Source organism: Gasterosteus aculeatus, chromosome X (genome assembly GCF_964276395.1).
Source record: "Gasterosteus aculeatus chromosome X, fGasAcu3.hap1.1, whole genome shotgun sequence".
Taxonomy (NCBI): domain Eukaryota; kingdom Metazoa; phylum Chordata; class Actinopteri; order Perciformes; family Gasterosteidae; genus Gasterosteus; species Gasterosteus aculeatus.
The window spans coordinates 18,988,852-19,009,569 of NC_135698.1; the positions used below are offsets into that span (position 1 = coordinate 18,988,852).

The following is a 20,718-nucleotide window of genomic DNA, read 5'->3' on the forward strand; positions in this document are numbered from 1 at the left end:
AAGTTTAACACTGAACAAAAAAAAGGCCTAAGTCATTATGATGAATGGAGAAGAAGTGTTTTCCATTCATCATCGTGTTTTACGAGCACATCAGTGTTACTGGTTCTTATAAATCTCTATTCATATGATGGTTTGTGTTAGTCATTTGAAAACAAAATACCATTTTGAGAAGAAACAACATTCTTTTTAATGTAAAGTTTCATTTTGCAGGAGAATTGAGGGCTTTTGCCCATTGTGTGTGTGTGTGTGTGTTTTTTGATTTGTGTGTAGAGTTCTGAGAATATGAGGCATTCTTTCAGAAAACGAGAAAAACTGTAATCCATTAAACATTAAAATGCATTAAAAATCAATCAATAAACACACAATACATTAAAACATCAGAGAAGAACAATTAAATGTAAGAATTAAATAATAATAATAGTATACAGTGAGTATATGTTCAGTGAAGTAAGGGTGAAATAGAAGCACCGTATGTACAGTGGAGTGGAATAGTTCTTGAATTAAATTAAATCAAAACAGTAGTGCAATGGTTATTGATAATTGATAATTAAACGAGGATTTAGCCAGAGGTGATTTCTTGTGCATGTCTCACCTCTGAATGCTGCTCCCCCAGGAGACAATGGCAAGTACAGGCGTAAACATTTAATCTTGACCTGTTCATTTCACAAATAGAAGGTAAGTCCCCTTAAGGTGACTTTGTTCACATTTATGTCCACACGCCACACAAGAGGACAAGTGGACTCACACTCACAATTCCACAAACACGTTCAGTTAGCTCTATGAGATAAGAAATATAGAATGACAAAATGAACTGTTTTATCATAGCCAGCTGTTTCATTGTCCCCTGCAGCCTCTATCCGTTTCTCTTTCTTGCTTGTCCTCTGAAACAATCTGCATAGTGTGGCTGAAAGAACGGAGGCGTTGTCCGGGCTGAATGGGGGGAAAGCAGAGGGGTGGAGGGGCTGTAGAGAGAGATGCTCCAGCTGTGGGGGAACAAGACAACACAACAGCATCTCACATGTGGGTGAGAGGGAGGGGGGTGGGCGTCAAGGCTGTGGGGGCTGCACACAGTGGCATTGTTATAAGGGGGGGGGGATGCAGCTGATAACGTTGAGAGAAATGGATCATTCCTCCCTTTGGGAAGCCCGGGCACAAAACATTCCTCTTACTGTATGTTTGTTTAAGATGGAATTTAAAAGGGCTGCAGGAAAGTTTTTAAATCACTAAAACATACTTTGGGATCAAACGTTTGTGTTAGATTAGGGAGGGAGAAAATATTTGTTTTTAGGGTCATGAATCAGGTTAAAAGTGAATGTGGTTGAAGGTTTTTTTTTTTAAGTACCTGACCTAAATGCATGCGGTTAGTGTTCAGCTCACGTGTTTTCTCAGGTCTCATTCATTTCTTTTTTAGAACAGTGCTTTATTAGAATTTCATTTTAAACACTCCTTGTGCAAAAACTTAAGAGAAAAGAGCAACAGAGGAGAGATTAAAAAAAAACAGGACATAAAGACGAGAAATGTAAACTATGAAAGTAGTACAATTACAATAGGCAATGAGTTTGTATTTGGATTTGAGCTCATTTAAAAAAAAAACTTTGTGTCCCTGCTTTCATGTTTTTTTCATATGTCTCATGCGTCTAACCCTTGAAAGAATGGAACCACATTATCCCAATTATTGATTATTGTATCTGACTAATCACTGCATCTTTTTTTGTGTGAGTGAAATATTACTGCATCAAAGCATCACCTCCACATCCTCCACCTGCCCGGCTGCTCTCCTCCTCCTCCGAGCTGCACCCACCCTGAGAGAGGGAGAGAGAGAGAGGGAGAGGGAGAGAGGGAGAGGGAGAGAAAGGGAGAGAGAGAGAGAGAGAGGGAGAGGCGAAGTAGGAAGGGAAGAAGAAACAAACACACTTGACTTCTGGTCAAGTTAAGACAACTTTTACCCAACTTTTTTTTTCTTTCCGAAAGACTTCTTCAGACTCTCTTTTTCTTTGCATGAGTTTATTATGAGTCTCGTTGTAGCTGAAATGAAGGTGCGCCCGAATGCGATTTTTTTAACGCTGTTCTTGTATGAACTTTTGTTGGCACCTTAATTAAAAAAACGCACACCTTAGGCTGTGTCTTGCAGCGTCATCGGAGGCGTTCGGCTCAGTTCGGCTGAGTTCGGCTGAGAGACGTCGATCCGGCGCCAACCTGCTGAACAGGAGAAAGACGTTCTCCGCGTGAAGGGTCGGATTTATGTAACTAAAAAACAGAAATCCTCACTAAGAGTTTAATCTGGACTCCGCCATGTGTGTCTGAAAGTTTCCCCGATCCGAATTGTCTTGGTTCGGACAGGGGGAGACTTGAATGGATGGATTTTTTATGTGGGACCTGCTATGATGGACGTGGTAGATGAAACAGAAGCGTTACAGAGGTTTTTTGAAGGTAGGGATGTCTTATTTGTGTTGTGCGCTGTGTGATTTGATGTTACTCTTACCACCACTTTGATTTCCTCATATATATTTTAGAGATAAAATGTGCTCAAGAGTCAGCTCTTTTGGTATATTAACTTTTTTTTCTCCATATATACCACACATGGCAGGTGGTTAACATGTGTGGCTTTTAGGTGAAAGTGTCTTAAAAGTAATGCGCACTGAAACTTTTCTACTTGGCTTTCTGTCTCAGAAAACAAACAAAAAGTGAAAGAAGGTTGGAGGTTTAACTGGCGAGGGGGGGGGGGGGGGGGGGCAAAAGTGCTGCTGATGGGTAACAGATCGACTTAAACGGGGAATCTTGAGAAAAAACGAGGTGGAGGAGGGTGGGGATGAGGGTTGGAAGGGTGTAGGAATTCCAGTCAAGATAAATGGTGTGTTTTGCAAGGGTGCTGTGGCACAGTGTGTGCGTTAGAGACGGACATGAGCAATGGGATCAACCAGGGATGTTGCTCATCACAGAAAAGCACAAATCTGTGTTCATCCCCATAATATCATTGAAGTAATTGAAATAATTGAAGTAATGTGTAGTTCAAAACCCACCTCTTCAGAACTGCATTTAATGTATAACTGTATTCTGTGTCTGTTCACTATCTGCTTGTTTATTTATTTATTTAGCTTTTAGGATATTTCAAAATGTTTTATGTCTTATGTAACTATATAAATGAAATGTATTATTATTAATATTATTAGTTACCCAATTTCTTTTTCACCAAAGAGTGTGTTAGTTGCTCATATATTACATTGCTAATTCACCAATCCTTTTTTATTACTATGTCATAGTGTGACTTAAAGATTTTCTCTGGGTTGCGTAAGAATATTCACGAGATTGTGAACGCCGGATCCGTCGAATCCCCGCCGTAACTTTCCTCGGCCTCGGGCGCGACGATCGAATTTTCTTTGAAGGGGTTTTTCACTCTTCTCTGTGATTTACAGCCGGCCACAGAATTCACTTCTTACTAATTAGTTTTTCTTGAAGAAACTTAATGTCAAATGTTCCAGAAGTCAAGTGCCCATAAAACACATACTGAGGCTTATGTATAATACGTTATCTGTAGAGAGACTTAACACTTGCTTGTAGTATACACAAAGTGTTGACTTAAATACACACAGCCGTCTATGACTGTCAGATGTTCTTTGCCACTCTGACTGGAATTTAGTGTGTTTACATTCTTGCTTCGGGAGTAAGAGCGATGTTCTGACTTTGGCTTTATTTCAGCCACCTTTGCTTGGACTGAAATGTCAACTTGTCCATGAGAAGTATACAGTGCGTGCCGCCTCGGTCGCTTACTTTCTTATTGACTTGCTCTTCCTCCTAACTAACGAGTAATGTCAAACTCAATGTTGTACCTCTCCTACATCTTGGACTCTGGGCATTTGGTTAAATTTGTGACAAAATGCAACACATTTTTGGCTGATAACTTTCCGCGTTCATCCCTTCCTTTATCTTGACGACACACACACTCACGCAGAAGCACACACGCACTGCACCATAATGGATTTTGGCACTGCTACAATGTGTTTTTATAGGATTAGGGAAATATGTATACATTCAGACTAATGCACAGTGTACATTCCTGGCATAGCCCTGGTGGCTGTTTAAACACAATGAGGTGAGACTGGTGTTTCTCCTCAAGTATTTAGCCATCCCCAGGCGCTCTGATTCCATTAGAGTGACAGTGAGCAGACAGGGTGAGGAGGTGAGATAATGCAGACTCAGGGTGGAGCGAGACTGACCTGTTGAGAGAAACGCAGTTAAACCACAATCCTCCCCCTCCAAAAAACTTGACCTTCTCCTCTCTGACTCACTTGGACGACAAACAGTCGCTCACACGCGTGGAGAGGCACGTTTGCACGTAAATGAACAACGGCATCCGATGAAAAAAATAAGCGGATTGAACGGTGCCCGCTGATCGATCTGCAGCCTTTAGTGCAACCGGAACGCGGTTTGGGCTCTGCCGTCACCACGTCAGATTCATGCTGGACAAAGAAAAAAGGCCACCGCATGCGGTCAGACCTAGAACAGGTGCACGTTTGCATTGGATAATCGGTATAATGGACTGATGTGTTTTAACAAGTTGTCAAAATATCTCCCTCTTGACCAGCAGTGGTGATCATTTCAATCCTGCTAACGTGGAGGAGAATCCTTCAACGTGCAATGATCTCAGTACAATTAAACCGGATGCGGCAGAAATACAACTTTGAGCATGTGCGCCTCCTTAACCATTTCAGTCAAAAGGTGATTTAATCACGTTCTTACTCGATACAGCCCTTGAAAGAGGAACGACTCCTCACATATGCCACTATATCAAAATTCCTCTTAAGTCTTGCTGCACTCCCACCGAAGTTGTGAATCATGGACGGGAAGGCGGTCGTCCATCTTGGAAAAGCTGTGTGAAATGGAGCAAAGTTTGGACGGATCCTCTGATTTACAGTGTTAGCAGTGAAGTGCAGCCGGAGGAATGTATTGTTTTTGAGCAGCCAAGCTCACGGTGCTTACGAGCAGGTTTTATTATTCATTGTTGTGCCTCACTCCCGTCAGTTCTTAGTAATCCTCAGCCGGTGCATGTTGTTTGTGGTTGATCCGGACTTCAATAGATTAATTCAATGTTTTATGTGTGTGTGTGTGTGTGTGTGTGTGTGTGTGTGTGTGTGTGTGTGTGTGTGTGTGTGTGTGTGTGTGTGTGTGTGTGTGTGTGTGTGTGTGTGCATTAACTTCAAAAAGAGGCTGTCAAGGGAAAGAAATGCTCTTGAATTCTTCGTCATTGGCACAGACGTATGTAACACGAAGCACAATCATGATTCCTGCAGTTGTCCATCAGAGCTGCTCTGTCGGAAATTCAAGAAATTCACCTTTTGTATTTATCTACATGAGATGATTATTCACCAATGTTTCCTCCTCTTCTACATCTTCTTATTCCTACACCACATTGGGCCTCTTCTTCTTCTTCTTCTTCTTCTTCTTCCTTGATGTCTTCTCTTCATCTCCTTGCATCGTCTCCCGCCGTGCTCTGTAACTCTGTGAAGTGCTTAAACTCAACCTCCCATTAGCAGCATTCGCTTTGTTTTTTTCCAGCTCTATTCGTGTCCCGGTCTCAGCCTTGTCACTCCTGTAATCTCCTGAACCAGGTCCGCCGGTGCGCCCAGTGCTTGTGTGCGACAAGGGCTGTGTGTGGTAGCCTGGTACAGCCTTTTCTCATGACTGGGGAATAATCCCCATTATAACACTCTCCGAGCCTTTCTCACACACTCACACACATTGGCCTTTACACACACACACACACACACACACACATACTTACACACGTTGGTTAGCCTGATCTGTGGCTCTCAGGTCTACTGAAGAAAGTCCTCCAGCCCGAGTAGGGAAACATGTGAAGAATTAGAGAGGAATTGTTCTTCTCATCTTCTGTTTCAGGTGCTTTCATCTCAAGGACATCATCATGCTTTGGCTACGCGCAGGTACTCTGCCGCTCTGCTTCTCTTTAGCTTCATTCCCTACCTGATCGGGGGGGGGGCTTTTTATTCCTAGTGACTTCTTGAATTATGCCTGCGTCGTAGTGATGCTCTTGTTTTACCAGTAGCTCTGTCTCGTAAACAAATGGAAAAGGTCGTAAGTCTGAGCCCTCTAACACTTTAGAGTTTAGTTTAGAGGTGGCACGTTTCCTTTCCTTTCCTTTTTGTCTGTATGTGTGATGAATTGTGCATTGCAGACCCAGTCTGCATATTGTGTGCGTCGTGAAGATGCTTGTAGAACAGATGAGCTTGTTAACATTGATTATGTTGTGAAGATACATCAGATTATTATATGATTTTTGTGAAAATTATCTGAGAAAGTATATTGATACAGAGGACCAGTAAATATCTACTTCTTATGCAATATCTGATTCGGCAAACATCGGTTTTCATGTGCTTGCAAAACTTTTTTTCATTGTTGTTCTATATTGACGTTAATTTAGAAAGTTATTTCCCTTTCTGTACTTTATGTGCTGTGGGTGTGCAGCCAAGTACGTTCAGCTCCGACTGTTTGACAATCAGATGGACTTTGTTCCTTCTCTGACTGTGTTTAATTATTAACACACATGTGGGTGTTTTAAAAATGTCATTTGGAGGCAAAAAATCGAGTAAAATTGAGTTATTTTACATTTTTGTAGTCCCTGAAAAATGTTGTCTTACACGTCTTTGGCCTTAGTTTAATAGTTTAAACTAAAAGTAGTTTAATACTAGTTTACACAACTTTACATGAGGATTATTACATTATACACTTTGTAAAATAAGGAAAATGGAAGCTGTACATCTGATTGAGGATATAAGTCAAATCATCACACAATTGGTCCTCTGTGTGTGTTCATTTTAGATTATTACTCGGCTGACAACCCAGCCATTGAAACGGTGGCATAACACACCCACACTCACACACACAAACAAACAAACAAACACACATATGCTACCAGGCATACATACACACACGCACACACTCCACTCTCAGCCCCTAATCTCTCAAAAGGCCAGTTTGTATCGAAGTTGGACTGACAATCATTTCACTGTTCCTTGTTGAACACAGCTGGACAGAGAAAAACAAAGAGGACGGGGAAATTCACACATCCACATCACAGCAATTTAAACCCATCTGATTCAGTGATGTTGAGGTCAAGATGACTTGATTTATGTTTCTATTATTCTTTGCCCGTATCGAATATTAATGATTACAGACCTGTCACACGATGAAGACGGTTACTTAAGTGGTGAAAGTGGAGGTGCACTGACCCGACTTGAGTCCCGATACTGATACCTGGAAGCTTGGAAGGGCCAATCCAATATCGGGGGAAAAAGCTGTGTGCCTCACTGAATGGAAGTGGCTGGGCTCCGGCCTGACTTAAACATTAAAGATTGCTTTCCTCCCTCTGTAACAGGAAATACATCTACATTTAACTAGCATGAATATACGCATCAATAGGACCTTCTCAATGGGGTGAATGCAGGTGGTTAAATGAGATTAAATGAAGCATGAGTGCTCACCTGTTTGCAGAAAGTGTTAAAGTTCAGTGTAAATGTTACCGTTCCACTCAAATAAATGCACATACATTTCCAGCCATATCATTTCAATGTTATGAGATGATAGTACATCTCCATCTGAAGCTTTTTAACTGAATGTTCCTTGCAGTACAGATATGTCTTACTATGCCAGATTAAAAAAAGTTGAAAATGTACAACTGGGTCTGGAGAGAGGACATGATTTTCTCTCCTCAGTCAGTCCTATAGTTTTTTTCTCATCATTCCACGCTTGAACATCCAACTTGTATTATGTCCGTCTTGCTCCAGCTCTCCTCAACCTCCAGCTATGTACCCTCCCCTCTCCCTCCATCTCTCTATATTTTTCGTTATCAGGCCTGCCAGTTTAAATTTACTGCCTATTTGGGTGGGGTGCACATCTGGATCTTATTTAAGGGGAACCATCCTGCTTTTTTCCCTTTGCACTGGCACGTATTAAGAGACCATCTGCTTCTTTACAGAGAAGAGAGACATTCGGTATAAACATGCAAGTATCCTCCAAAAAGATGTTAATGTGGGAATGTACAATGTCAAACAACAGACTTTGGGGTGTTCTTGGTTTAATTTGTTAGGAGTAAAGGGTTTGGTTTGTGCATTTAATGATTGAAAGTTGTAAAATGTTTCTGGTTAGGCTGTCCACTCCGTGCTTGTGGGACAAAGCACATATTAGTCCACAGATGATACGGTCTTTTAGTCATTTGTGGTGAACAATAATACGTTGGAGGGATAGAAGAGAAACAATGACAATTCAGTTGTGCGTTTGATGAAGAGTGAAGCATAAATGGCATACAACATTTTCTTTCCATTGCTAACACAAAAATTCCTTGCATTCCCAACTGAGTTGCTGCTTAATCTATCAGAGAAAGTGTGTGTGTGTGTGTGTGTGTGTGTGTGTGTGTGTGTGTGTGTGTGTGTGTGTGTGTGTGTGTGTGTGTGTGTGTGTGTGTGTGTGTGTGTGTGTGTGCGTGAGTGTGTGTGCACGTGAGAGAGAGGAATAAAGAAAAGGAGACTGGGGTTGCCTGCCCACCCACTATATACTAGTTCCTTACCCCCCCATCCTCCCCCATCCCCCCTCCCCCCTCCTCCCTCACTCCCTCGGCTTCAGCATTTTCTTTACAGATGCAACTAGTGGCATCTATAAAGAAAATGCATCTTTCGCCGATGTAACATTTAAGTTGAACACGAGGAAAACAGGAAAGTCAGTTTATATAAAGATATTTACTCTAGATTTTGGCATAAGGGAGTCCTTGTTCTACATGTTGGTTATTTAAAGATTAAGTGGGGTCATGTGTTTTGGATTTGTGAGGCTTTGGTTATCAAAGGGTGAAAATGACCCTGGGGTGAAGTAAGGGGGAATTAGGGAACAATAATGAAATAACTAATATATAATTATAACAAAATATTCCAAATGTGGTGAGGGAATCTTTTAGATTTAGTTTGTCTTTATGATAAATGTCAATTATACAAAGCAAATTGAGAGAAAATTTGAGTGTCTTTGTTAGTAATTTATGATTCTTGTTCATCGTGTTAATTGTGGTTCTTTTTATGGGGAAAGGCAACTTGAGTCACAAAATAGTAACATTTGACCCGATCCATTCCAACCTTTAAGGCTCTAAGCAACGAAACTAATTCGTCAGTGTGATCTGTAACGTTGACTAACGGCTGTTTAAATTGGGCACTCTTAACCGCAACCTTAATCTTTAAATTCTCAGATATCAAATTCAGCTCTTTTTTTGTTTCACATCATCTTAATTATGTCTTTGGTAAAATGTTGGGATTTTTTCTGATACAAATACATTGATAGAATGTAATAAGGTTATTTTTAAGTAAGCACAAAAGGCCATAAAAGACAAAAAAAAACAAGTTAATACTATGTTATTTGATAGATAGATGTCTTACAAGCTTGTGTTGAAACTCCAGCTATTGTTGCTGAGAGATTCCCATTGCTAATTCCCAGATGCTCTCCATCTCCTGTCCGTGTTCCCAACCCTCCCTTCACCACAGGTCATGATATTATCAGTTCTCTGGAGCCAGCCAACATTGACACCAGTATCCTGGAAGAGTACATCAGCAAGGAGGACGATAGCACTGACATGTCAGTAGGGACTCCAAACCAACCCAACAACGTCAAAACAACATGCACCAACCGAATCAGATCATGTCGTTACAAAGGAATTTGTTTTCTCAGATAAGGCTAATCCCTTTTTTCTTCTTCTTTCTCCCAGCTGTTTCTCGGAGGTCCACAGCACCCCGGGACCAAATTACTCATCTCCCCAGGCAGGAGTGTCCTCCTCTGGGGGGTTGGTGTGTGGTGTGAGCCCTCCTATTCCACTGCGCCAAGGAGCCCTTCCGCCTGGGCCTCCAAACTGTCAGAACGCGTACCCCCCGGGTCCACCGCTCGGCCTCCGCCACAACTACCTCTGCCTGGGACAGCAGCAGCAGCAGCAGCAGCAGCAGCAGCAGCAGCACCACCAGCCGCAGCAACAGCAGGCCCACCTCAAGCCTGAGCACAGGGGCCACTACGCTCCAGGGTAGGCACAGTACCACAGAGGTAGAGGGATAGAGGTGCAAAAAGGATGAAGCATGTGATTCTCACATTTTAAACACGACACCGGAAGCCGGGCAGAAGTTGAAGCAACGGACGCGGTATTTATTTTTAAACGTGCAATGGAAGCACACACACCCTGCTACGGCCCATTATGCAATCAATACTTGATTTAGCTTCATTTGTACAAGTAAAACACTGGCTGGTCAAGAGGGGGAGGGAGACGGATACTGATAACAGACATAGTGCAGGAGTCAAATTACATCCTGCAAGAAAATCCGGACTGGCACAATCTTGTGTAAAGAACCGCACTCACAAAAGAGAGTTTCTCTATTTAATGGCGGTTTAGAAAACAAGAAGGAAACACGTCTTCGCGACTTTAAGCATGGTATTTCTTTAAGGACTGTTTTTGTGAATATAACATCTACTGCCTTATGTTTAGTACACTACCTGAGTCCCCTCCAGACTCCAGCTCAGAGCCGTATTCTCCTCAGCAGGTGAATGGTAAGTGACATGTTTTCTTCTCATTTCCTTCAATATAGAATGTATATAGACCAACAGCACACACAATAGAAAAAATGTAACAGAAAATGTGCTTTAATCTGTGAACTGCACCCATACACGCAGTCAGAGAAAGCCACTGATTCATTCAAGGGGAATGGAGGTCGCAGACAAATCAATATCTGTATCTATCCATTGTAGTATTTGAAACCAATCAACATACTGAATGCAGCGTGAGTCTGTCATTTATGGATCGGAGGTATACATCATTTGTTTGAGAAATCTATTTGATCAACTAAATACAATTTTCTAAACTCAGCTTCATACGCTTTGATTTCAAGCGTTTCTACAGAGTTTCCCGCGGCTTATTCCCGCCTTGTTTGAACATTGAAGTTGATTACCAAAGTCATGATGTACTTCTTGCCACTCACACACCCATTAGGAAAAAGGTGTGGAAGACTGTTATCTGATGGGCATCCCCCAAGTTCTCCAGTTTAAAACAATGAAAAACATTTAACTACGTTTAGAGGGAAGTAGAATAAACTGCAGATACAAAGATCATTTTGAGGAGAAAGAAAAAGAAAGACACATTTGAAAAATATAAACCTTTAGATATTTTCCTCCTTCCTCGTTGTGTCTTTTAGATACTCACATGATCAGGACCATGACGCCAGAGAACATGTGTCACATGACTCCTACGCCACCCCTTCCACCACACGGGCACTATCCCAGCATGCACCGGGACATGTACCTGAAGCCTGAGCCCATGATTTCCCAGTACTCAATGGGTCCAGCTACAAGCGGAAGTGGAGACATGCAGCAGACCCAGATGCTCCACCAGCTACTGCAGCATCCTCATGGGCAGGAGTGAGTTGTACCGGAGGAAGGGAAGGAATGCTGGGAAGGAGCACAAATATGTGCAACCTTTGACGGTGTTTCCGTTTCCTCCCACAGCAGCATCCCCGCTCATCAGGCCAAGAAGAGGAAGCACTCGGACTCTCCCAACAGCACCATCAATTCCCAAATCATCACAGGTATCATCAAACAAGAACCAGGTAGGCAGGCATCTTTCTTCTCTTCCTCACTTTCTCTACCTGATGCTCAGCTGCTCCTACCTCCCCTTTAACTTTTGCACAGATAAACACTTTGACAGAACAATTGCAGAAGTTCTAAACATTACACTGACTCGTTTTAATTGCTGATCTGCTTGTCACAGGTTTAATGCAGGATGCAGACAACTCCTACCTGGACCCAAACTATCAGTGCATCAAGTGGCAGCCTCACCAGCAGAACAAGTGGACACCGCTATATGACGCAAACTGCAAAGAGCTGTGGGTGGAATTTATTTTGGCGTACCTGTACATCTTGAGGTCTTTCTTTTGGGAAAAAAAAGGGTTGAAAGCTCTCTGCAGAGAGTTATAATTGGTGAAATAATAATTCAACAAAGTATAAAGCGGGAGTGGCAAAGGAATAACAGGGTTGCAAAGGTCTACAAATTCCTCAGAGGTGAGCTGTGCGGGGGAGTGGATGAGTGCAGGGTTTCGGCTTAGAAAGACAACGTTAGGAGGGGTAACGGGAGAAATTAGTGTACACCTACTCTTGCTTTTGCTATGCCGAAATAATAAAAAAAAAAAGTATAGATAGGGAGGAAGGTTCAAATGAACTCACAAGAGCTTTCAGATATGATATCAGAACCAGCTGTATGCCCATTGCAACTTTTATCATAATACACTTAGGTAAAGGCCCAGCAGCTTTTCGGCAGTGATTTATTAAGTCTTTCAGATGATCTCAGTCCTCAATGATTTAAAAAAAAGGCAAAACTGAGACGCAGGTCTCCAACAATGAGGAAACGTTTAAGAGTGACTGATGGGTGTATAGTTATTACCTTCCCCACACTAGCTCCACCACATGGACTGTAATTTATTGTCCATTTCTTTACCAAATCACATGCGTTAAATATACAATCATATTTGTCTCCGGGGTCTTAGACCTACAATCTTATGGAAGCCCCCTCTAAAATAGCCAAGAGTCTCCCTCTAGTGATGGTTTAGAACTCTGCGTTATGCAGCAGTTTTTCCACTTTTTTTTAACAACAAATATGATTCATTCACATTATTCATTGGTCACAATCTCTTTCCCTGTCTTCAGTCCAATGCCAACCTACCGTGTTGATGCTGACAAGGGCTTCAACTTCTCCTTGGCTGACGATGCTTTTGTTTGCCAGAAGAAGAATCATTTCCAGGTCACAGTATATGTAGGCATGCTAGGAGACCCCAAGTACATAAAGACAAGTGACGGCCTGCAGCCCATCGACTGCTTCTACCTCAAACTCAACGGAGTAAAGGTGCGCCGAGGCAAAATAGTGAGCATGACATTCACTTGGCAGATTATAAGCTCTACGGTATTTTGTTTGTATTTCATATCTCTCGTCGTTCCCAGGTGGAGGCAGTAAATCAGTCTATCAGCGTGGAGCAGTCACAGTCCGACCGCAGCAAGAGACCCTTTAAGCCAGTGCTGTGAGTCAGAACACTTTAAGAGATTGGCTCTCAAATCACTATATAGCCAAGGGACATTGTTTTCAGAATTGCTTTTTATTTCTCTCCCAGGGTCACCCTGCCCTCAGAGCAGGTCACAAAGGTCACAGTGGGGCGGCTCCACTTCAGCGAGACCACGGCAAATAACATGAGAAAGAAGGGCAAGCCAAACCCCGACCAGAGGTGAATGACGCGCCGTCCCATCCAATCACGATCTCACTGATGCTGTCAAAGCACCGCCGCTCACATCTACTCCTGCGTTTCTTTTTGTCCTCACAGGTATTTCATGCTGGTGGTGGCACTACAAGCTCAGTCCCACAGTCAGAGCTACACTGTGGCTGCTCAAGCGTCTGAGAGGATCATCGTCAGGGTAACGTCTGGCCATGTCTGTCTACCTCCTACAACAATCATATCCCTTGTGAATGTGACCCCTTAGGTCTACTTTACATAACTCTCTGCACTTCCGAATCACTCTGTATCTCACCAACTTCTCCATTGACTGTCTTTCCTCCTTTTATATATGCATAATATCCAGCACACCTACTGTAACTGTATGCTCCAATATACAAAGTAAGCTATATAGTGAAAACCATGTATCTTCCCAACTTCAACCTTTTGTGAAAAAAGGACAACTCAGTTTTTTGTTTTTATTTAACATAAATGTCACCATTTGATGCACTTTACTAGATAATAGCTTGCATCTGGCACGTCAAAACAAGGATAACACAATAGCAAACATTAACACAAAGCCACACAGTAGCATATCACCAATGCATGTTTGACCCTTACAATTCAGTAGTAGAGACCATATTCATTTTGCTCAATGAGTAAAGTGCTGAGCAGCTTTTAAAGTCCTCATAGAGCTGCAGCTCTTCTCAACATCAGACAGGATGTCCCACTGGTTGGTGGCTTCTACAGAAAAAGATGATCGCTTTAGTTTTGATTTCAAGTTTATCAGGATCATTTTCTTAACCCACCAATCTGATTCGACCTGATAGTCGATTGAAAGAAAGAAAGATGGGGATAAATGTTTTTCACCAGACAGCATTAGCATTGTTCTTTCTCAACATGTAAAGTATGGAATTCAAGAGTAAAGTTAACTACTTGAGCCAAATAAGATACCTGAAAGTTACGCAATGATTTAATTTAAGCCAAAGGGCTGACATGACATTTTAGGCTTGTGTTCACAAAATTGTTATCACAAATAATGATATTATTTATACATTGTATTCATTTCAATCTTTTCAATCTTTTTTTTAGCATAACTTTCAGAAACATCTGAAGTACTGCCTGTGCACCTTCTCCTTTGTCTCTATTTTACAGGCCTCCAACCCTGGCCAGTTTGAAAGTGACACCGAGGTGCTGTGGCAGCGCGGCCAGCTGCCAGACTCCGTCTACCACCACGGGAGAGTCGGCATCAACACCGACAGGCCGGACGAAGCCCTTGTTGTCCATGGCAACCTGAAGGTTATGGGCTCGCTGGTACACCCGTCTGACATCAGGGCCAAAGAAAATGTCCAGGAGGTCAGGATGACACTCAGTGTGTATGTATATGTGTGTGTTTGGGCATGTAGTTTGTGTGTGTGCGTGTGTGTGCGTGTGCTTCCAACTGTCAGTGTGTCATTTTGTGCCTGACCTGCTTGTCATCACGTGTCATCATCCAAAGGCCAATGCTCAGCACAGCTGACTGTGCAGTTCAACTCTAAGTTTTGTCTTTCCATTGTACTTGATCCGAGCACTTTCATCTGCAACACAAGCATTTTGTTATCACATCATCTGCATGGTCATCATTGTCATTCTGTCCGTGTGTAGGTCGACACTACAGACAATTTGAAACGGATTTCTCAGATGAGGCTCGTCCATTATCAATTCAAACCTGAGTTTGCCGCCTGCGTGGGCATAGAGAGCACAGCAGAAACTGGTAACAACTTCATAAATAACACGATTGAATGTTTGCCGCCATCGCCTCCATGTGTTTGCAAATCATGGTACCAATGCAATGTTACATGTTACATGTTTTAAAGATCTCTGATTTGGTTTGTATTACTGAAAATGAAAGGCTTGGCCACAGGCTCAGTTATGTTACCTCATTCGAAGTCAGACTGGGACATTCATTTAATAAAAAATCTTTGAAACAATTACTTAAATATTTGATCTGTCTTTTGCTCAGTGTGCCTTGTTATGCCAGTGTGTCCTGCATCCGTGCATCCTCCATGCATTTGCTGCTCTCCTCCACTCAGCATCTGTTATATCCTGCTGCAGGAGTGATCGCTCAAGAGGTTCAGAAAATCTTGCCTGAAGCAGTCAAGGAGGGGGGCGACATAGTGTTTGCCAACGGTGAAACTATCCCCAAACTGTTAGTGGTCAACAAGGTAACAAAAACTCTTGAACTATCAGCGCACACGGACATCACTTCCACGCACACTCACAGCTCCTCCCTTATTTTAAAGGACCGCATCTTCATGGAGAACGTGGGAGCGGTGAAGGAGCTTTGTAAGCTGACAGACAACCTGGAGACTCGCATCGACGAACTGGAGCGCTGGAGCCGCAAACTGGCCAAGCTGCGTCGCCTTGACAGCATGAAGAGCACTGTGAGTGGAAGCACTGTCAGGTGAGTGCAATGAGCAGACGTCGCCTCCAATGTGAGCTTCAAGGCAGGTCTTAAACATTAACAGACGTAATCTTGTGTGATTCGAAAAATCATTTCTAGATCGCTTTTGTTTTTCTTGTCCATGTAGCCAATCCGGGAGCTATTTCAGCAGAACAGGAAGTGGCCCACTGAGGAAGAAGACGGTCAAACCTGGGAGCAAGGTCTGTCAGGATGATGATGTGCTTTACCTGTGTTATAAGAGAGGAGAAGGATTTACAACTTTAATTGTTAACTTCTTTTTTTTTTTTGCAGAACTCGGCCCCAGATCAAGGCTGCATTAGCCAGAGGTTGATGCAGGGAACCATCCTGGCATTGGTCATTGTCATGGCCTTCAGGTTAGAATCGACTAAATGTGTTTGGGGAGAGAGGGATGGAAAAACAAAAAAAAAATCAGCTTCATCTGCGTGCATTAGTGACATAATCTGTATTTGTCCCCGGACAGTGTCATTTCCATGTCTGTCCTGTATGTGTTGACTCTTCACCATAGAGGAGACGTCACAGAGAAAGATGGGTAGGCACCTGAGAGAAGGAAACACGCTTAAGCTTTAAAGTGAAATCAATTTTCCTCTTCTCTCTAAACTTCTTTCTGTGTAATCTTGTCTCGCTGTCCTCAGCTATGTTCCCTCCTGTGTTCTCTACATCTCTTGGAGGCCCATCTTTACTGCCTCTTTAACTTTCTGTCCACCTATCTGCCCATGGTACGTGTTCGACACCTGCCTTTCTTGCTACTTGTTTCATTTTCTGATCTACTCTTTTGGTCTTATCTTTGATTGCTTAGTTGGGTGTTTCTTCTTTTCTTGTCCAAAGAGAACTCATGAATCACCTATCCGACACTATTTGATATATATTGTTATTTTACCCAAAGTACGCTATTCACCGCCTGTACTGCTTGGTGCAGGTCCAGAGCTGCACTGGGATCCTCACGCAAGAGTTCTTATACTCCACTGTCCACAATGCCTGCACCAGGTGAGTGGAGGGACCAAGCCCCTAATAGTTGTTAATAGTAGTTTTGAAAAGCACAGTTAACACCACGCTCCCTCAGGGGAATAGACAATGTAAGCCCATATACAGTAGGTCTGATCCTTTTTCTTTCATTTATCACAAATCCTGCAGCTTGCTGTTCAACTACAGCCATAAACAACCAATCAGCAACAGTTGTGACATTGAGTAACAACCAATCTACACCAGGTAAGTCAATAGACAGTAGATGTTTTCCTGTAGTGCAAATGTACCATTATTGTGGGCTAATTGCCGTCCTTCTCTAAATTCAGACAGCCCGGTTCCCACACCAGGACCCATTAATAAAAAGGCCAAGTCCAGACCAATGGAAAAAGACGGTCGCAGTAGAAACCGTCTGAGTCACACCTCAGCACCTTTGTACTTTGCCAAGTCCAAAAGACCGTCAACCACGGACCTGGGCGAAGTGGCAGCTACCAACCGGCTGGCTCCAGGTCAGCCGCCTGTGCCACGCAGACAGCGCAGCCTGCGCGCAAAGGGTAAATTCACTTCCTCCATATAAGTATGCAGTATGCAAACTTAGTAAAGTCGTGTAAGCAAATAAAGCGTATCTACATAATGCACAATGGAATGCTACAGTATGGGTTTGGCGCTCAGAGTGCAGCTTTTCTTCCTTTTGCAGGAGGAAAGTCGGCGCCCTCTCTGACTAGCCTACATATCGTGGAGACGAACCAAGAGATCTCCGTAAAGAATTGCTCCACACCTGAAAGCTGCAGGTACATCATTAAAAGTTGATCTAGTCTTGAGTTGTGTTTCCTTCTCTTGTCACTTCTTTGTATGCTTTTCTTGTACACAATTACGCTTTGATTTCAAGTCTTGATGCTTAATGCTGATTCCATGTATGTTGATTCTAGCTACACAGTATCACTCCATGGCAACAGAAATTCCTCCAAATCACATATCACTTTGCATATGATGTGAGTATACAATCATCACACTATCTTCATGGAATGCTTTACTTCACAGGTCTGTAAATCCATAATGTCTGTAGAAGATTCCTGTAAGGAGCCGTGTCATTTGGCACTAAGTATATGTGAACTATAGCAAGGCTTTAATCAGTAGACGTTCAATTTATCCATTCTAATATTTCTCAATTAGTTTTACAGTCATTTGAAAATAAAAAATGTGCATTTGACTTTTCCCTAAAGTATGTATCAGATCATATTAGATTAACATTTGGACATTTTGTGGAAATAACAGATTCCAAAAACAACAGCAACAGCAATCTGTGCAAGTAGAAAAAGAAACAACTGTAGCCCCCACATAAAGCATTATCAATTACCGCAGGTCAATGAACAGCGTGTGGGTACAACAATGTGGAGCCACCAAGGGACGTTTATGCCCCAACCACGCAGAGACAGAGCTCTATGGTGGACAGAGTTCATCAACAAAGGTATATAATGTGGATTGTGATCAATCTTATATAAGTCATTTTCTACAGCTAGAAGTGTGTGAAAGTAGAATCTTCCTTCATTTGTTTTCCCAACAGAGACTTCCCGGTAATTACCCTCATAATAGTCTTTATACTTTTCTCTTAGGGGACTCATCACCTTTGGTCCGTGCCTTTGTTGTCCTTCCAGGACATCACCTATCACTTCCGTGTCTCTCTGTCTGTGAGTAAATTTGGCCTCCAAAATATGAGAAGCTTTCTCAGGCTGCAGACACTTTAGACACTGCGTGGCCCGTCTGGTTAATTATTGTTGTACTTAGTTGGAATAAATTCAATGACTTTGTGTGTTTTACGTTGACAGAGTGAAGTGAGCTGTGCCACTGAGGGAGAAACCTCATCATACTCCGACTACCACTTTCTCATCCAGAGCAGCTGTGTTTGAGAAGGAAGATTTGTCCCACAGCCGTTAGAATACACCACACTTTCCCTTTGTGTACGCTGTTGAGATGGGATCAGGTTTTATCTTATTATTGTATATTATGTTTTAAAGATATCATACAGAACAAGCTTCACACCCCTGTTCCTACTGCAATCCCCTCTCCGTAGTTGACAACTTTGTTGTGTCTGTCGATTGAGTTTGTGAGTTTTATGCTCATTTAATTGATGATCACCAAATACTCAAAAGAAGACATACTTACTTTCTTACAAAATTGAAGTTTCAAAATGAAGCCCAGCGTAAGATACTTTAGATTGACTATGCAGCCATTTTTGTCTCTTTTTCCAATTCAATGAATGTGTATGAACACTGAGACCAGTGTCAACTGAAAACAAAAACACATTTTATACACTGGGGAGAACATCATTGACTTCTGGTGAAGGCTTCAGTGAATGGTTGCAACTTGCACTGAGTATATACCTCAGTAGTGCACACTGGCAAATCCACGGTCTCTACAGTAGAGCATTGTGTTTGTGTGGGCTGCTGCAGTCGACTCGACTGTCTGCTGTCTCCTCATGCAACATCTGACTGAACACTGCACACAGAAAGAAATACTGTGCAGTCTGTCTTTCTTGATCGTGGCATTGACATAAACGTTAAAGTGTTACACCAAATGTGCATGCATATGCATAGTATCACACAGAAACCCTTATTATTGTTCCGAAATTGAAGTCCTATTAATTTCAGCAGATTCACTGGAAGACATGCGATAAGACTGGATAAGTAAACAAATCACTGGAAATGAAAATGTAGAAACACTGACAGCTCTTGGCATCTGATAGTTGAGTTAAATTGAAAGTCCAACACTGACAATATTTCACTGGAATCGCTTACACTGTATTTTGTTAACTGGAAAGAATGCTTACAAGGTAATAAATCATTTCAGGTGCATGCCCAATCATTTCTTTAAAAGGTAACATCTCAGCCCAGAGGCCACTCAAATGCTGCTTCAGCTATGGGAGATGGATGTTAATGGGTCGATAAAGTTGAGAGGGAGTTGCATTTGTTTTGTGCACACTACAGATTTAGAATTGGATATTATACACTGAACTGTTTTGTGTTTTTCTCTAGATGTTTTAAATACTTTTCCTGGCATTAAACAATTACGAATATGCAGTGATAACATCATGAGTATATATGATTTGTATGATGTTTCTTTTGTTATTATCTTTTCTTTTTTTTAAGTCATTATTCACTTACTCTCACCAACATCCTTTTGTTGAAAAGGTGTTTCTAATACATATTCAATAAATGACTGCATTCATAAAGAAAGAACATAACAGTATATCTCACATGTAAAATCAATATTAAACAGGAAACAGCCATCAGACAAAAGGTTATGGAATCGTAATATTAAGAAACCGTACAATGTTTTCAGTATAATTATGATGACTTTGGTGGGTAGAGTGTGATATTTTAGCTTATTTATAACGCACCAGCTAGCATAATGAAACCAATGTAGCACTTTTTGCACTGTATATATGTACTGCTTTTGCTCTATCCAATGCACCAGACGGTTTTAAATACTCTGGTAGAACTGCATTACATGTAACTGTATAGCTTCATTTTGTTACTACCAATGCTCCTTTTTATCTGATGTGTTTTATCATATTGTTTTTATAGTTGATATGTTTGTGGGTTGTTGTATTATTAATAATATATTACCTTTTAGCTAATAAAGCCCGGAAATGACAAAAAAGTAAAACAGACATACAGCAATATATTTGTAATGTTAGCACTATTTGCCGTGAGAAAATACCATAACACTAAAACTTGAGTACTTTAATATCACTACTTCTTTTTAGCCTCTTTTATCATTTAATTTTCAAAACATTATGTCAACATATAAAAGAATTGTAATACGATGTAAATGCATGTAGTGAATAAATTTGTGATTGAACTTTCTGTTGTGCATGTTGCCTGCTTCATGAGTTGATATATATATATATATATATATATATATGATATATTTTCAAACATATTCAGATTGAAAACTATTAAAAAGAAGCAACTGTTAAGTTGGTCAATGGTGATATATAGTTGGAGTTAATAGTCT

General features: G+C 41.6%; 1 protein-coding gene across 23 annotated transcripts; it reads left to right on the forward strand.

Moving 5' to 3' along the window:
• Positions 1 to 1,804: 1,804 nt before the first annotated feature.
• On the forward strand, positions 1,805 to 20,562 carry myrf (myelin regulatory factor). 23 transcript variants are annotated; one of them, XM_078083389.1, is made up of 27 exons: positions 1,805 to 2,430; positions 9,534 to 9,624; positions 9,755 to 10,060; positions 10,517 to 10,578; positions 11,220 to 11,442; positions 11,530 to 11,630; positions 11,792 to 11,906; positions 12,724 to 12,937; positions 13,015 to 13,091; positions 13,182 to 13,292; positions 13,389 to 13,494; positions 14,433 to 14,633; positions 14,922 to 15,030; positions 15,372 to 15,481; positions 15,560 to 15,720; positions 15,848 to 15,920; positions 16,012 to 16,094; positions 16,202 to 16,270; positions 16,374 to 16,457; positions 16,658 to 16,725; positions 16,873 to 16,947; positions 17,031 to 17,255; positions 17,399 to 17,492; positions 17,631 to 17,693; positions 18,064 to 18,169; positions 18,315 to 18,389; positions 18,528 to 20,562. In XM_078083389.1, the coding sequence occupies exons 1-27, from the start codon at positions 2,382 to 2,384 to the stop codon at positions 18,606 to 18,608; spliced, it is 3,132 nt and encodes a 1,043-aa protein (XP_077939515.1). In that variant the 5' UTR covers positions 1,805 to 2,381; the 3' UTR covers positions 18,609 to 20,562. The 23 variants fall into 23 exon arrangements, with proteins under 23 accessions (XP_077939515.1, XP_077939517.1, XP_077939518.1 ...); XM_078083391.1 differs by having other exon boundaries at positions 13,389 to 13,479; XM_078083392.1 differs by having other exon boundaries at positions 12,724 to 12,919.
• The last annotated feature ends 156 nt before the right edge of the window (positions 20,563 to 20,718 follow it).

Excerpts from the sequence above, each read along its gene's own strand:
- myrf (XM_078083389.1), top strand. The coding sequence starts at position 2,382 with ATGATGGACGTGGTAGATGAAACAGAAGCGTTACAGAGGTTTTTTGAA. Across the intron at positions 13,495-14,432 it reads TCAGGGTAACGTCTGGCCAT|GCCTCCAACCCTGGCCAGTT; the intron begins GTCTGTCTACCT and ends TCTATTTTACAG. Across the intron at positions 15,482-15,559 it reads AACTGTTAGTGGTCAACAAG|GACCGCATCTTCATGGAGAA; the intron begins GTAACAAAAACT and ends CTTATTTTAAAG.